General features: G+C 37.3%; 2 protein-coding genes across 3 annotated transcripts; one reads left to right on the forward strand and one right to left on the reverse strand.

Moving 5' to 3' along the window:
- Positions 1 to 891: 891 nt before the first annotated feature.
- On the reverse strand, positions 892 to 5993 carry LOC132115025 (MPN domain-containing protein-like). The gene is made up of 13 exons (XM_059523446.1): positions 5990 to 5993; positions 5218 to 5411; positions 4488 to 4709; positions 4238 to 4349; positions 4026 to 4110; positions 3778 to 3874; positions 3590 to 3662; positions 3424 to 3500; positions 3171 to 3339; positions 3000 to 3070; positions 2823 to 2912; positions 2457 to 2549; positions 892 to 1388 (listed from the first exon to the last, which is right to left on the reverse strand). Exons 1-13 carry the CDS (start codon positions 5991 to 5993, stop codon positions 1302 to 1304), a joined length of 1374 nt encoding a protein of 457 aa, XP_059379429.1. The 3' UTR covers positions 892 to 1301.
- A 2282-nt stretch (positions 5994 to 8275) lies between these two features.
- Positions 8276 to 17758, forward strand: LOC132114711 (signal-transducing adaptor protein 1-like). 2 transcript variants are annotated; one of them, XM_059522989.1, is made up of 14 exons: positions 8276 to 8840; positions 10321 to 10392; positions 10601 to 10720; positions 10884 to 10940; positions 11257 to 11396; positions 13405 to 13536; positions 13821 to 13893; positions 14462 to 14564; positions 15395 to 15487; positions 15969 to 16058; positions 16188 to 16253; positions 16384 to 16449; positions 16770 to 16886; positions 17025 to 17758. In XM_059522989.1, the coding sequence occupies exons 1-14, from the start codon at positions 8748 to 8750 to the stop codon at positions 17066 to 17068; spliced, it is 1266 nt and encodes a 421-aa protein (XP_059378972.1). In that variant the 5' UTR covers positions 8276 to 8747; the 3' UTR covers positions 17069 to 17758. The 2 variants fall into 2 exon arrangements, with proteins under 2 accessions (XP_059378972.1, XP_059378973.1); XM_059522990.1 differs by having other exon boundaries at positions 8279 to 8840; positions 13824 to 13893.
- The last annotated feature ends 19 nt before the right edge of the window (positions 17759 to 17777 follow it).

The raw sequence follows: 17777 nt of genomic DNA on the forward strand, positions 1-17777 counted from the left end.
GAGAAGGGATGGTGCTACATCTCTTGCTCTCCTCCATCATGGGCAATGTATTTTTAGAGCTTTAAAAGTGGTTGAAATGGTTTTCTTCATTTTTCCATCACACTCCATAAAAGCATGGACCTACACCGTCCACCCGACTCCAAGCACCCCGACTAGAGCACCTCTGTGTCCTTTTCCTCCCAACATCTGTTTACATGTCTTGTCCATGGTTTTTTTTTTTGCTCACCGTAACAGACTGTTGTAGATGTGCTGAAGCAGACAGGCTACGATCACGGTTTCATTGTGAAAAGAGTTTTAGTGCCTTTTTGATGGCAAGAATGGATCTAGAAAACCAAACAAAATATGAATTATGATTTTCGAGCTAATATGTAGTTTTGTCTGTCCTTTTTCTTCGTTTACAAAGGGCTTGTTGGTTTCAGTATTTGGCATGAGCTGTGACCCAGATGTACAAGCATGTGTACAGATGTGCCTTTGCAACACTACAACTTTAAGAAAACAACAAATGGGTTAATTAGATCTAATCGAACGAGGGTACCAGAATGATTTTCATGAAAATAAATAATTCTGGTATTGTTCTTTTTAGTATTATATTATTATTTTTTTATATGCATACAAAACCATTCAACCTTTTTATTAATGATTTTTGCATGTTAGTTTAATAGCAGGCTGGTGTATGTTGTAGTTTTAAAGTCTCCTCTTGTACGTTTCAGATTTAACTGCATTATTGTTATTCTTAAATATCCCAAACCCTAAATATTTGTATCTTATTGTCTCCACTCATCTTTAAGTAAATAAATTCAAGAAAGTACTCCATTTGTTTTACTTGTGTATGGTTTCTTTAATTGTATGGTAAGAAAAAACTTTGTTACAAGGTTCGAAGCCAGAAGCAAATTTCATTTGTTCCAGTGTATATTTTAAGGTATTCAGCAGGTAAAAGGCATTGTTTGCATATTGCGTAGTCAACATGGCACAAATCTAACCACACAAACAGATAAATACTAGCCGAAAGAGAGAACTCGGTTACCCATCTTCTTCTCTTTCCTAACTACCCACCAAACGTTTCAACCACAGAGGAAGACAAGTTTCACAGCACAGATATGACAGAATCATATAAACCACAGCCAGTGATACAGACCTAACAGTCCTAAAGGCAACAGTTTGGATGGAAGCATCTATGATATATCCTCCATGAAGGCATTTCATATAAAGTATAACAGTGCACAGACGTAATGCACAGAGTGGGAGGTCCCAAGTCAACAGTTCTACAGCTTAATACAAATACAAAGACGTACACTGCTCGTTCACTGAGTGTTGCGCAGTTGGTTGTACACATGCTCCAGGATCTGTGCGTACGCCTGGTCTTTGGGTGCGTGGCCACTCAGAGAAGCCTGAGGATGAGAGAAAATTAGCATTACTGTTCAGACATATATGTCCCCACTCACATTTCACTGTTGGTTATATATGCTCTGTATAATAGTGTATGTGACAAATAAAAAATCTCGAATGTCATATATATAGTCATGCTTTGCTTTGAGATTATTGTTAAAGGCACTAACTGCGTAATAGGTAGAGACAACTTTAAGACATCAAAATTCTAACTTTTTATTTTGCAATTGCGGGTTTGTATATGAGTGTACACCTCACAATTCTGTTTTGTTTGTTTCTGCCACATAATTAAAAAACAAAAGTAATTCTGATTTCTTTTCCTTTAAATTGTGGGTTTATGTATTGAGTTGAGTTTATATCTTGCAATTCTGCCTTTGTATCTCTCAATTCAGAGCTTATATCTCACTAGTCCCACAATTCTCACTTCGATCTCAGAACTGCAAGAGAAAAGTATGAATTGTGAGATGAAATGATAAAATTACCTTTTTATTTATTGTTGTATTTGATTTACAAAATTGAGTCTAATGTGATGTGACGATTGGGGCAGGTCCAAGAGCCATGGGAACCTTTCATTTAAATGTCTGCCGGTTCCCGCCTCCTTCTTCCTGTGATTTCGGCACCAATGTAATGCTATAAAAACTTCATAATCACAGGAAGGAGGTGGGAACCGGCGGAAATTTAAATGAAAGCTTTAATAACAAAATAAACGCAAAACAGCGCGACAGCCCCTCACGGACGACTGCCGCACACAAACAAAACCAAAACACTAAATAAAATCCAGGCCTGGTCCTCTCTCATCCTTCTCTGTCGTAACTCCTCATTTTTTTATACTTCCGGAGCTCCTCCGTGGGACTCGAGACCGGTGAGTGGCGCAGGTGTCGCTCATTTCCAATCACTCAACCGGCCTCGACCCGTTCCCACGGCTCTCGGCCCCGCCCCACTTGTCTTTGTTGACACTAGTAGTACTGGAATTACACACTTTACCTTTAAGAACATTCTTGATGTTAGTTGTAAATCATGAAATAGATATTGTATTTTGTTTGTTTGTGCATGTATGAATTATGGCAGACCTTGATTTTGTCGAGTATTGAGGTATTAGGACTCCATTTCTGACTGAACTGCACAAGGTCAGGAGCACACCGATAAAACTCCACCAACAGCATCTACACACATATAAAATAAAGACACATCAGCCTCAGCTTCTCATAAAGACTTTACACATCGTACTAATTAATTCTACAGGATGTAATTTAGACGCTGTTTTAATCTAATATAGAGATGTTATATATATATAGTTGCAGGAAACTGAAGAGACAACCAGTGAGTGATTCGCTTCAAAAAACTACTGTTTCCGAATCACACTGAACTGTTAAAGAGATTAAAATCCCTGTTTTCCAAATATAGATATAAATTTGGCATGCTAGTTGTTTTCGTACCATCTCGTTGAGCACGTCTGTAGTGAGGAAGGTGTCTTGCACATATGTGACCTCTACTGCAACTGGAATGCCATAATCATTGGGTCGTTGCTAAGTGGAAGAAGAAAATTAGAGCAAGCTATTATTTTGGTATCAACAGCAAAAAAAAAATGTCAATGAATGATTGAGAGCAGTTACCTCAGGAGGGGGAACTACCCAGAATGGCGTGATGGTGGAGGCCACACCTTGGTTGCCTTGGTAATAGGGCCCTATAAGTGGTGGACAAAGAAGACAAAAGACAAAACACATCATCCAATAAAAGACGAGGACAATGTGTTGCGTAATAATCAACTGAAATCCATCACGCACCACAGATAATCCCCAGACAGGGCTGGAAGCCATTGCTGCTGCCTTGTAGGCGGAGCTGGTGATCCATCTGTGAATCGATGTCCTGCAGAGTCGGAAGGGCGGGACCTCGTGGGTGACTGTGATACCATCCCACCAATGACAGTCCCCGCATGAAGAGATTTTGGCAAATCTGCAACACAGTTTATAAGTTAAACTCAGACTTTGGAACTTCACTATTTTTTTACAACTAACAAAATGTATTTTGCAGACTAACCTCTTCTTCGACAGCTGGAGCGGTGTGTCTATCTGCCAGCTGTGTACGGCAAGGGAACGCCCTCAAGACTGTAAGCACTGAAGAACATGAACTATACATTTTTAGTGTTTCTAACCTGCAGTTTGCTGTTAGTTTGTATAGCAGTTACAAAAATGATCACTCTTACACTGTGTGTTAGTGTCCCATTGGCCTCCCAAATACCCCACCACCTCACTTGTGGTCAGGTGACAGTGAAAATCCTATGAACAGAGGTGGGTTAAAAGGTTTATATTGGCTTCAACTGTTGAATTTAATTGGCATATCATCAGTATTTACTATCTACTGTAAAATCTTAAATCCATGAGCACTTCATACCATTAGCAGCAGAACGTTGCTGGACACTGCTACACTGAAAGGTTGGAAGCGGTTGATCGCAGAAAAGGCAGACAGTTCTACGAGAGTGTGAGGATCCCTGTCGAGACAAGCACAGAAACACTCAAACGTTTGGGTCAGTAAGAATTATTTTTTTTGCTTTTTCTTTTTTTTGCTTTAGTGCAGTTAATGTCGAATAAATCTCTATAACTGCCATATAAAAAAAGAAACATTTTTAATATAATAATTACCTTGCAGCATCTCGGGTGCCAAGAGTGCAATACCTGACTGGAATTCTCTCTCTGTCTGGAGAAAAAACAAACAAACAGGAAATAACTGTATAAACTGGCCAAGTCATCTTTACTAATGCCTTCTCGGGTGTCCTGTTTTGATATGAGGAGTCTATGTGATTGTGAAGATGTTTCTGTGTAATGTTTATGTACTGTACATGACGACGACATACCGTGCAGCTCAGGTTTGGACTTTTTATTCTTGTCTTCTACTGGTATGGTTGTTTTCCCTTGCTCTTCTTCATCATCTCCCATCTCATCATCTTCTCCTTCACTTACCAGACTCTGAGGTAAACAAATCAAATCATACACAAATTGCTGGCTGCACCATGATCGTTCATATTTATTGTAACTCATTTATCACCTTTTAAAATTTACATTTTACATTTCTTTTGACTATTTCAGTTTTCCTCCATTGCTCACCATGTCAGCACTGGGCTGGTATTTGTGTAGCCAGGTGGTTTTGTACTGGACCAGTTTCTGTCCCCGGTAGCGCACCGAGGCCCAGCCACAGCCAGACTTCTTGGCCGGGTTCACTAGACGCTTGCAATGTGTTGCCCAAGCACTTGGAGAGTTAAAGATCTGCCCAGTCTCCACCCAACGAATCTTCCCATCATTCAAAAGATCTCCAACAAACTTTTTACCCTGTGGAGAGACAGACAGAGCCCTTACACCTGACCGGAAAAGTTTTAAAGGCATAGTTCACCCAAATATAACAATTTTGGCATTATTATTTACCCTAATGACAGTCATGGTTACTATTCAGTTTCATTTTATGGAAAAAAGAAAGGCGCGTAGCTATGACATTCTGTTAAGATCAGGGGTTTTGTTTTAATCTTTTAGATGTGATGGGCCCCCAAATATGATCATCTTTGTGGTTGGGACCCACATCCTAGAATTGAAAAGGAAGCTATATATTTTCATACATAAAGACAATTTTCAGTGTGAAAAATACACAATATATGTAAAATATTATTTGGAAAATATTTCATTACATTCCATTTTTATTTTTTTCTTCGACGCACTATAGTTCTGTACTCTTTATGTAAATCCAATGCTTTACAATTTCATAGTTTAGGGTGAACAGATTTTCATTCATTTCTTTAATGATGTAAATGGTAATGGCCCTAATGATGTCATTTCTGGACAATACCAGGTAGTGTATGGACAGAATGCCGTCTCCAGGCTCCACGAGACCATCCTTTAAGAGGACTCTCAGTGTGATGCCTCTCCTGGTCAAGAGGGACCCCCTCCCAGAGGAGGCCCTAAGGTCTGCATCTTCGGCCCCGCTCAACTCCTCATCCGCTCCTTCCTCAACCACCTGAGGAGATGAGGGTGCCTCTGAGCCTTAAGACAATCAACAGACAGAAACACTGAATTAATACAGGCAAGAATGCATCATGCATATTTATTAAGATCATTTTAATATTAATGAGATGAAGTCTTATCTAAACCCTTGCAAGGAGAGCAGATGTCTATTCTTTTATTCAAGGAATTATAATAAAAATCACATTGGTTGAAAATGGAATTTAGTCATTTTAAAAAGAAAATGAAAGTTTTATGTCCTTAGATCAAGTTAAAACTGTTTTCAAATGTAATTCCATAAAATTGTACATCGTACAATTATAATGTAATTTAAACAAAGTCTTTACTCGGGACTCGTATGTGGGTAAAATGCAGCTTTTATTGTGGGACAGAAATGGTAAACACAGCGAGGCGCTCATCAGGGAATCAGCGAGCGTCCGCTGCCATATCTACCTGATAAGCTTTTTAAAAAGAAATTAAGACAAAACGGTTCTGATAATGTGTCGAGAAACGGTCCATCCTTCGCGTGTTTTGTTCTCGCTCCTCTCCGCAACCCCGCGGCCTAGTAATTGTTAATTTCACCAGCTTATTAAAAAAAAAATCACTTTTTTTATTCTCACCCATTTCGCGATACTCGTCTGAAAACGCTTTACTCTGAAACTTCTCCTCTGACTGATGTGTTGTCTTTCTTTCCGCCAGTTCAGTTTAAAGGTGTTAATGTAACACTTCTGTGCAGGCTGTTATTCAAAAACGTAAAATGAAGGCGCGTGTGTTTCTGCAGTGTAGTTTCATTGTGTGTGTGTAGTGTTTCTTTAATGTCAGTTCCCCTCCCCTTTCTCCCTCCTACCCGTCCTTGTCATTTACTCCCCTTTATAAATTAGCGGTGTTTGTGGCGGCAGTCTCTCCAGCACTTGGGAGGATGGAGGTGTTTTGCATTACTGTTAAAACGGAAGCCATATCGCGGAAATATTATAAGCAAATTGGATGACATAGTTTGCAATTTTTGAGTTTATATCAGTTTAGATACAGTTTCTAATGGCTCTGGACCACGGTCAAATGAGCAGAACTGGGACCAGCAGTGGACAGATGGTTTCAATCATGGCTGGACTGGCCATTGGGCATACCGGGCATTTGCCCGGTGGGCCGACGTGCTTTTTGGGCCGATATCTCATACTCATACTTTTTTTTTTTTAAACGGCCCATAAAATTTGTACATCGGCGGCCCATTCGTTTTGTTTTGTTTTGCTTAATTGGCGGCGCTGGGTTTGTGCCGGTGTAATGCATTGGTCAAAGTCAGTGTTAGTTTTTTTTTTCTGACAGACCAGCCCATGAAACACGTAGATCAGTGGCCCATTGGCTCTTTTCTTGATTGACACTGGGCTGGCCTAATCACAACTTTAAACGAGTGAGCGAGCGGCAGCAGTGTCAGTGTGTATCTGTAAAAAAAGATGGAGAAGAAACGCAAGGAATGTGCAGATAAATAGCGTGAAAAAATAGAACCAGGCCCTTAAAGCAGACACTGTAAACTGTGTCAAAATATATGTTTTCTGACCTTCATCAGCTCCTGTGGCAGATGATGATAGTGAGGACGGAGGATCAGGAGAGAGATGAGAAAGTGTAGAGCCTGCGGTAAGCATAACTACTTTCAAAACACTGAGGCCATGTCATGAGTGTAGATTATTTCCACATCTGCATAGTTGACGATTACCGCAATTCACTAGAAATTTAATAAGAGGCGTTTGTAAACCATGTTTTCCGCCAAAATAAAAGCTTGATGCAGTTTGCTCAAAATAAAAGATCATGTGCTTATCTCTTTCAAGTATAGAAATTGGTACAACTAATTAAGAAAGTTTCCTTTATTTTTTTGTGCATTTGTTTTACAAAATATGGCTATTACTGTCATTGGATTAATATTATAACGATTATTATGTATAGGTGTAATGTAAATAGACACTGTAACTAAAAGAGGTTTGAATTTTTCTTTGTTTAATTTGCACACTGAATATGGGTTGGAGCTTTTAATTTTGAACTCTCAAAGTGCATCAGATTAATGAATTTAACATTAAAATGCACAAAATTTTCTCACGGGCATGCCCCCGAACCCCCCTAGAAGGACCGAGGACACACCACCATAGTTTTAAGAAAAATCCTGTAAGAAACACTGGTATTGCTATGCCAGATCCGCTTATAGCTTGTTTTAGGATTCACCGCTGTGGAGTATAGTTCAACTGTATTAATAAATATACAATTTTGACTTATTTCATCTGTTAACTCTCACTCGTTCCTATACTCACTCATTACATGGCATTAGTGGTTTTAATGAATAGGAGTTGGTATGCATATAATTAAGGGCGTGCAAAGATGGGTGGTGTTTATGATCATATAGTGGGCCGGTCTGGGCAAAAATGCCCGGGCCGATTTTTTGTCCCAGTCCAGCTCTGGTTTCAATGGGAAATATGCGTAAACGTTATAGGATTTACGGTAATGAATGGAACGCAGTGTCTAATTCTGACCGCTAGATGTCGTCGTTCTTTGAAATTTTCAATATACCGTGGAATAATACACTTCATATTGAAAAACTGTTAACACATATAATGAAAATTATCAGCAGAACAGCAAAATCACCATGGCATCAGCCCAAACCTGAAATGTTTAAGAAAAAAGATACTCTGAGCATATACTGTATTTATTTGAAACAATATAATCATTCTATGACATGAATCAGGTTTTCCAGAGCAACACCAATGGTAAGCCTACACGACCTACATGCATTACAGTACAGTGTGACTTATCCTACTTTTGTAATTTCAGTAAGAGCATTGTGTTTCAGACGTCTAACAATCTAAAGAAATTGAAAAACCGATTATATACCATCTGAAAGTTTCTTGTTAAAATCAAAAGGATGTAAAATTGGTGTTTTCAAAGTGTTCATTTACCGGAAGCGCTTTGGATGTTGGCGTTACTTTAAACCGGGAATTCCCCAATATGTTTTCATAATTCATATAACCTACGTGCCATGCCTAGGGGTGGTGGTTATTTGTGCTTTACTCTTCTTCTTAATAGGCGGGACTTTCGTACCTCCCGGCAAACCTCGAGCACATTAACTCACCTGTGTTCAGGTAGCCCAAGGGGTGGGGGAAGATGACAGCACGTAGATCTCTTTAAATAGGCATTTGCTGGCAGTTGTGTTACTTTTAGTCCACAAGCTTTCTGTTCGTCACTAACTTTTTTTTATAAAGCTTTAGCACGTGAGCTCTAGTATGAATTTGAAAGTTTAATAACGCATTAAACGAGGACGTTGAGGCGGACACTGAAGCGTATTCTTTCAAATACTTGAACTGTTTTCTAAGAAGTTTGCAGTTGACAGGAGTGTAACTTATGGCAGCATCAAATCGCATTGGACGAGGGAGATCTCAGCTTCCAACATGCTATTACGAAGGATTTCTGGAAAAGAAATCAATCAAAGACAAGGTGAGTCAGTGTGTCCACGATGTTTAAGAAAATATTTTATTATGTACATCTGTGGTTAGGGGAAAATAGTTTAAATAAATTATCTCCTTTGGATGGTTTAACTGAGTCTTTAAAACGTGCACCCCAAAGCCCTTTAGACCCCTTAGGTTTAAGTTGTCATCAGCAGGGTTATTTCCTTCTACAGCTGTTCCTGTATATTCGTCATGTAGCCTATAGTTTAAATGGTTGGGTTATATATAGTGGGATATATATATATATATATATAATTTTTTTTTCTTACGAAACGATACTCGATCGGATGCTTAACAGTTGAATCAATTTGTGTAACCCATTTAGTCAAATGTATCCATTCACATTCATATTATTATTATTATTATTATTAATAATAATAATAATATTTTAAACAGTTCATTATGATAAATGTTACCACCCAACATTAAATGAAAATCTTTAGAAGTGTCTTGTAGTTGCATAAAGAGAATGAGCTGTATGCTTCAGTTAGTGTTTAGCAATGTGAACCATCTTTTTATTTTATTTTATTTTTTATCATAACCATGGGTTATTCCTATCTTTTACAGTGTCGCACATTACTAGTGTTACTGTAAATCTTTAATAAGCATTTATCCCAGTATTTCTGTAGGATCATCCCTCTCTAAATGGCACAAAGAGTCATTTAAATTCTTTCACAGTTAATCTTCAACATAAATTTTGTGTCTTTTAACTTTAACTCTGACTTTTGTAGCAGGAATTGAGCATTTTTTGAGCGGTAGGTTATTTATGGACACAGTTCTATGAATTGCTTTACGTTTTTCAACGTAAGTTAAAAACTGGTTTGATTGCATACTTGCGTGCAGCTCTGACACTACAGAAAACCGATTTGCATTTAGTGACGGTGGTTTTAGTAAAGAAGGGTTTCTTTCATTTGCATTTTAGGTCTTAGCTGATCAGCTGATAGAGGACATCTCCACTAACCCATTTGTAAAAATGTGGTCTCGTGTTTGTTCATTATTTACTGTAGGTCAGCACAGGGTAAATATTTTGCGTCATGACATGCACTTTAACGATACACATTCCCGATAGTTTGTGTTTTTTTATAACTAATATAAGTCTTATAACAATCTAATTTCATGTCCACTGGTTAAAATTATTATAAAATAATCATGCCTTTGGATCAAGTCTTGTTTCTGAAGTGTTTATTCCTTTCTTCATTCTTTTCATTCTTGAAAAACTGGTTCGGTCTTTCCATAGGTATGTATTTTATGAATCAACTCAACCATTGTCAATAATGACAAACATATGCAGTTTGTGAAAACCCCATATATATGTACATATGTACACAAATTTAAACCTGGAAATACACAGAAATTTGATATTAGAAAATTGATGCAAAATATGTTATTTTTCAGAAGTTATTGGTTTTTAAAAAATTTATTCAGAAAATGTATTTATTTTCAGTAAATGTTTATTTTTCTCTGCACAGAGGGGTCGTAAACTCTGGACCAGTTTATGTGGCAATGTACTCTTCTTCTACAATAACACCAAAGACAATGTTGTAAGTGATTCTTATAAGCTGCCTTTTCAGTTTAAGTTGACTAGCTGCTTGAAAATAATTTCAATGTGTGTGTGCATTTTGTATATTTGCATAAATGTATTCAAATGCATGCGTGCAGGCCTGAATGCTATTTTATTCTGTATATGTTTGCCTACATATAGAACAGATTATTTGTGCATCAACTGTTTGCTTGTGCTTGTAAACGCAGTATATAGAGAAGCTGGATCTCTCTGATCTTGTCTCTGTGAATGATGACCGCTGTCGTGACCGAAACCTGGATGCTGCTAGATTCACGCTGCACATGAAAAATGAAGACATCAAGATGATTGTAGGGCTTCTCCCATCTCTAATCGTTTTATGCAAAACTAACTCTGTGAAAAATAGTCTTGACTTTGATTTTACTGCTATACACTTACAGCTGTTTAACCTGGAATTATTTAAATCTGATAATGCACAGGTACCCTTGATTCCTTCTTCCTCTGTTTTCTCAGGCCCCAAGCCTTGAGGCCCGAGAACTGTGGAAAGGCTTCATGCTCTCAGTTTCTAAGGTTAGTTGGGCTTCTCGAAAACATCTTTTAATATATAAATGGGTCTAAAATCAGTTAAAAATCATCTGAAAATGTGTAATTTCCCCCCATTTCATCTGTGATTTCTGGTTCTCATTCTTCTTTATCTCAAAGGCTAGTGTTCACTAAACCAGAGAGTTTTTTTTTTTTTTTTTTACTTGAGTTCATCTATGTGATGAACTGTCAGTACCTCTATATGACTTATCGATTGGTCAGCATATGCCACAAGAAACAGTCCTACGCCATACCCAAATTATATAAATATAAAATGATAATTCTCATTGTTTCTGTCCTTTAGCTGTCTGTGCCGAGTTCTCTGAACCTGCTGCCTGGTCAGATTCACATGATGAAGGAAATAATAGAGAAAGAGAAAATAAGGCAGCGGCTTCTTTCATCTCCTCCACCTCCCTTTGTTACTGTACAGTCAGACATGCCTCCGTAAGTTAAAACCACTTGCTTTAAGGATGATAACATAACATGAAAGTTTAAAGGTGATGTGTGTAATATTTTTGGTGTTTGATGTTTAAGTACTTTCTGCCGGCTTAATAAGAAGGGAAAACTAACTCAATGGATTGGGTGGGACGCAAGTATCAGTTTGGCAGAGCAGTGGCAGATAGGGAGGATGTGGGAAAACTCAGTATTTTTGACTGCGATACAGGAATTACACACTTAACCTTTAATAATGTATTGTTTTGCCAGTCTCTTGCCAAAATCTAAGAGTGTAGGATGAGAAAGCCCTGTCCTCTACAGATTGCAAACGTGTCTATTAAACAGCCAGTAAACCAGCTTATGAAAAAAGTGAAAGTGACGTGACATACACCCAAGTATGGTGACCCATACTCAGAATTCGTGCTCTGCTTTTAACCCATCCAAAGTGTACACACACAGCAGTGAACACACACACACTGTGAACACACACCTGGAGCAGTGGGCAGCCATTAATGCTGCGGCGCCCAAGGAGCAGTTGAGGGTTCGATGCCTTGCTCAAGGGCACCTAAGTCATGGTATTGAAGGTGGAGAGAGCACTGTACATGCACTCCCCCCACCTACAATTCCTGCCGGCCTGAGGCTCAAACTCACAACCCTTCGATTGCGAGTCAGACTCTCTAACCATTAGGCTGTGATTTCCCCTAAATGAGGAGCACAAATGACACTTGTGGGTATTTAAAATTAAAAGTGCAGACAAATACTGAGGGGCCAGACCATGCAGTGCCTTATATGTGAGCATTAGCATTCAACTCAGAACCTGACTGGAAGCCAGTGCAAGGACTTTAGAATTGGAGCAATGTGTTCTCCTGTCTCCAGTCAGGATCCTTACAGCAGAATTTTGCACACATTGTAATTTGTTGAATGTAGTTTTAGGAACCCCTGCAAGAAATGCATTACAGTAGTCAATTTGGGAAAATACAAAAGTATTAATAAGCCTTTCAGTCACAAAGATAGGAAAACATTTTATTTGTATATTTTTTTAAGACACAAAAAGTTTTGAGATATCCATTATATGCGTGTTGTCTGCATAGAAATAATAACTAAGCTCAAGTGATGTTAAAAGCAAAAGCAAAAGAAGTAAGGGGCCTAAAATTGAACCCTGAGGAGCACCCGTAGGGACAGAGCTAACCTAAGACTGCTCATATAGATAAACTGTCAACAATCAGAGAGATATGATTTAAACCAGGTTAAAATGGTTTCAGAAACACCAAATACAGTTTCAGGATGGTTAGGTAATAGATTGTGATTGAGGCTGTCTCAGTACTATGAAATTTTCAAAAGCCAAACTGAAGGTGCTCAGATTATTTAGTGTAAAGTGATTGTTCAGCTGCAAGGCCACAATACTTTCTAAGATTTTTGCAAGAAAACGAAGGTTTGTTATGGGGCGATAATTAAGTTATCCCAATTAATATTATGCTTTCTTGGAACAGGTGTTACAGCAGCAATTTACATTTACAATGCTGAGAACAAGATTTACAGTAAATAAGCTTGTAGTGAGGGGATCAAGTTTGCAAGTGGTAACTTTCTTATGTGATACCTCAAAATCTGATTTATTGATTTCCATGAACAGAAATTAACAGTGTGTGAAAATAATGTAAAAGACAGACCAATATCAACAGAAGACAGCTGTGACAGGGTTGCATCATTTGCAATCACAAGCCTAGAGACTGTGTGACCGTTGTTTTGTGTTAGGCCACTAGTAAACTGCGTAAGATTAAAACAGTCCAGTAAAAATAAAATGTCCTTTGTCATTTTACAGTCCTTTTGGTTGATGTGTATGATGAAATCCCCTAAAATGAGGATTCTCTTTAATTTAAAAAAACAACATTGACAGCAAGTTAGCAAACCCAAACATAAAAGCATGTTTAAGGGATTAAAAGGTTAGGCACACTGCACATTTCATTCACATGCACGAGAAAATGCAAATTATGTAATAATGCAATAATGCTTTGTGCAGGTGTTATCAAAATGTTACTCGTGTCGAAGCTGAATACTTATTGGAAAGCAACAGTGTTCGGGGAAACTTACTGCTGAGGCCTGGTCATGATGGGACATCTTTTGCCCTCACTACACGCCAAGATATTAACGGGTAAAACAGACGCTCTCCTCTGTAATCAGTACTGCACCATGTTGAATGCTGGGTAGACAGCTTGCACATGCATTATCAGAGATTGCTGGATGCCCTGAAGAACTTAATTTATTGTAATTTATCTTGATCATCTGTATTGCTGGTTGAAGAGTCTTGAACCTTAGACCTTGATCCTAAAGCATGTTACCCAATAATCAGTGTGTTCTGGGAAGTTTTAATAAAACTGAATATAGCTGTATTAGTTAAGAATGAATAAATCCTGAAGACTCTTATCTTGTGCCCAGCAGACCAGTATTCAAACATTATCGTGTGTCTCGGAGCCATGAAGGAGGATTCACCATTGCCCTTGAGACTCCTGTAAGTAATAGTTTACGTTCCTTGATTCTCAAATTACTTAAGATTAAAAGCCTCTGATAAATAATAAATTACATTCACAATATGCCTGATAAAAGCTTCAGTCTAATAGAAAGACTCTCAGAACATTTAACGATTTAACCATCTGCGAACTGGTAATTTTGTGTGAACTCCAAGCTCTTGCGCTAGGCAATTTGTTCTTTGTGTCTTAATGTGTGATTGCTCTATAAGCAAAGTTCTCATAAGACAAAGTTTTATGGGTCAGTGTTGGGAATCAGAAGCAGTGGATCAGTAAAACTGATGTCTTATGTAGTTTGGAGCAGCTCTGTCTTTTGACTTTTATCTTAAACCACACCCTAGAATTCAAAGTTTTTGATTAAAAAAAAACGGCATTCGTCGGTTTCTCTTTGTATATTACAGGACATGTGTGTTTTTGTGTATTTATTGGTAAATGTTTCTCCAGTGAGCAAACGTACATTAAGTACTACTGAACTTTAGGCTTATTGCCACAATCAAATCATTTTCTCTGGTATGTGTATCAGAAAATGTGAGTGTGTTCACAAACCCACAGATCACCTGTGAGACCCTGCATGATGTCGTTAACTGCATGCTGAAGAAGTCCAATGGAGTTTTGGTGCCTCTTCTGATGGAGGAACACTATGAGAAAAGTATCAGTAAGAGACTCTTTTAGGACTATTAGGAAAAAACTTGTTTGTCAGGCAGACTGACGTATTTGTAGGTATGAATCATACATCTAGAAAATGTTAACAAAACTATGAATGACGAATGACATGTAGGTTACAAAATAATGTCACCCTATCATAGAAACCACTAAAAGAATGACTGACAAACTATTCCACTGTTGCTCTCAGTTTTAATTAAAATTACATTATGGGATTCCAGCTGGCTGACATTTTTTTTCTTTGATTGCTGTTTGAACATACAAAAATACATTGCACAAAACTTCTTTTTTTCTAAGAAACAATTTTTAAATGTTTGCTCAAGTTGTTTTTGGGTTTTTTTGTTTTGTTTTTTTATGTTACGTTTTTTTACTAAACATAAGCCTTTACCCAATAAAACAAGTGTTTCAGGTTTCATTCAGAGAAAAACAGTACATTTGAGACAAAAACATTTACAAAATAAATTCTAAAAGTCCTTGTGAAATTTCCAGAGCTGAAACCGAGCTCTTTATGAAAACAGAGAACTAGTTAGTTTGTGTAGTCTTTCCATTCTAGATGAAAACTGTGGTTTTGGTTCTATATTTTTCTAACTTAATGAATGCTGGCATTGTTTGTATTGATTTTAAATTGAATGTTACACAGTTGAGACACATTCTCCACAGAGCAGGGTAGACATTAGAGTTTTATAGAAAATAATAATCATCCATGTATAAAAATAACATTGAGTATTGTAACACATGGAAAGCAGTCTTCAAGAAATAACTGTCAACCTCATGTGGGCTAGTTTATAAGCCTGATTTATACTATTCTTTTTTCTCTCTCAGCATTTATTGAGACCGATAAGGAGAATGGTGAGAGAAATGTGCTTCGTCCCAAAGCACCTTCGCCTACTCCTCCAATGCCTCCCCCAAAACCAGGTAATACATTTTTAAATCATCTTTTTGAAAAAATAGATACTGAATACTGTTGATTAGATGATTTACCATTTTAAACATGTATTGACTTTAGTGTGTCTTATTTAAGCTAGCAGCTTTACTCTTAGAAGTAAATTAGACTTGATGCCAGAGCTGAAACCGTGAATGTGGTCTTTTTGCATAACAAAGCCATTGGTTGAGAAGTAGTTTTTGTTAGCGTGATCTAATATTCATTTTATTATAGTTTAAACTGCTGGTTTTGGTTCTCTTTTTCCAACGTAATGAATGCTGGTATTGTTTGATTGTATTTCTTTTAAAGTTGAATGTTAGACAATTGAGACACACATTCTCCACAGAACAGGGCAGACAGAGTTTTGCGAGGGAAAACAGTCAAGTGAAATGAGTGACAACCTCATGTGGGCTAGTTCAATAGACCTGATTTATACGATTCCCATTTTCTTTTCTCTTTCTCTTTCTCTTTCAGCATTTGTCGAGACCAAACATGAAAATGGTGAGACAAGTGTGCATCTTCCCAGATGCCCTTCGCCTACTCCTCTGCCACCCCCAAAACCAGGTAATACATCATCCTATCATTTAAAACCTACTCCATTGTATTTAATGAGTGGCCTAAACTGAACTTAAACTGACAGCTTTACTTTTAGAAAACATGCAAAGTAATGTAACTTTTGATTTGCATGTTTAGTACCAAGGAATCAAACATCCCAGTCAGAAACAAACACACATGAAAGCACCTATCTCAATGTGTCAAGTGAGTCCTTATACACTTCAAAGTATCTGTAAATTTAGGGTTTTGCAGTTCTTTAGCTTTTTTAAAATGTTTTGTTGTGTGTCTAATGCATGTTGTTAATCCTCAGTTACTGTATGTTTGTGTTTTCCAGATGTTGGGGAGTATGAGGTGGATCAGACGGCATGTCCTCCACCTCCTGTCCTGCCACGTCTTCAAGGTAACAACAATAGCCCAATGTCCCATATTTCTAAATAAAAACTTATTAGATGAATTTTCTATTCCAGCATTTATTGTAAATTTACACTTAATTTTATTATTCTTGTTTGATATTGACATTAACAATGAGTAATAAATGCTGTAAAAAATATTGTTAATTACAATATCGATTTCATTCTGATGATGGTATTTGGTTTAAGCAATGATGATGATATTTAGTTTAAGCAAGGCGATATTTACCACATCAGAATTCAGTGCCTCCAGAATTAATCTGTGGATTTTGTTACAAATAATTTCTTAATGTTTTCTGTTTTAATGTAGATGGTGAAAAAAAGATTTTGGTACATCCTGGCAACTGTAAAACAACTTCCAGAAGGAACGGTTTGTCAAGCGTGCCTAAGAATATTCCGAAGTGTGAGCAGAAACATGTTGACATAAGTAAGAACAAGTTATTGTTTTTGTGCCACCATTTCACTCGAATAAATCTTTTATTTTCAAATCAGAACAGTATTTCCTGCTTCTGATATCTGTAATTACTCCAAAAAAAACAACTCACTGTGGTTTTGTGCTTAACAGATGAGCTCCAAGAGGTTCTTAGTAGGAGACGAAACCAGGAATAAACGTAATCTCTCTAAAACGATGATAATGGTTTCATTGTGGAATGAGGAATAATTCCTTAGTATTAAGCTATTCTTAAATGTATACCAGCAGATATATGGATATACAGCTTTACTTGCCAGGACACTGAATCTGTGATATTTTCCCACTGATGTTCACTTGAATCCAGAGATTGATTGATTGATCACAATCATTTATAGACCAACATATCAATCATCATGTGTCATGTTGCATAGCTGTTGACTGTAAATCACTACTGCTGTTTGTGTAGTTGATCTCATTGACAGACTGTTGATTTATCATTTATTAAGTTATTCAGATGGAAAGTCAAGTTTAAATATTTTCTTGAATTCCAATGTGTCAGATAGCTGGTCTAAGTCTCTCCTCTCTATCTCTGATCATAAAATATCAGTCTTGCTATAATAGTCACAAATGGATGTTGATAATATGTTGATCTATAGTGTGACTTTACTATGTGGGGAAGTTGCAGGTCATCTTTCTCCAGATAGAGAAACAGATCAAACAAATGTTGTTTTTATGTTCCTGTTACAACATGTTTTATACTATATATTTTGAGAACAATACATTGATCATGGAAAATACGTACCCTGTGTCACACTTTCTTCCATGTGTGGTTGTGCAAGACAAAAGCATGTTTGGCATTTGTTTTATTGACGTAACAGGTAGTGTAATAGCACAATTTTACAGAAT

Source organism: Carassius carassius, chromosome 34 (assembly GCF_963082965.1).
Source record: "Carassius carassius chromosome 34, fCarCar2.1, whole genome shotgun sequence".
NCBI classification, from domain to species: Eukaryota; Metazoa; Chordata; class Actinopteri; order Cypriniformes; family Cyprinidae; genus Carassius; species Carassius carassius.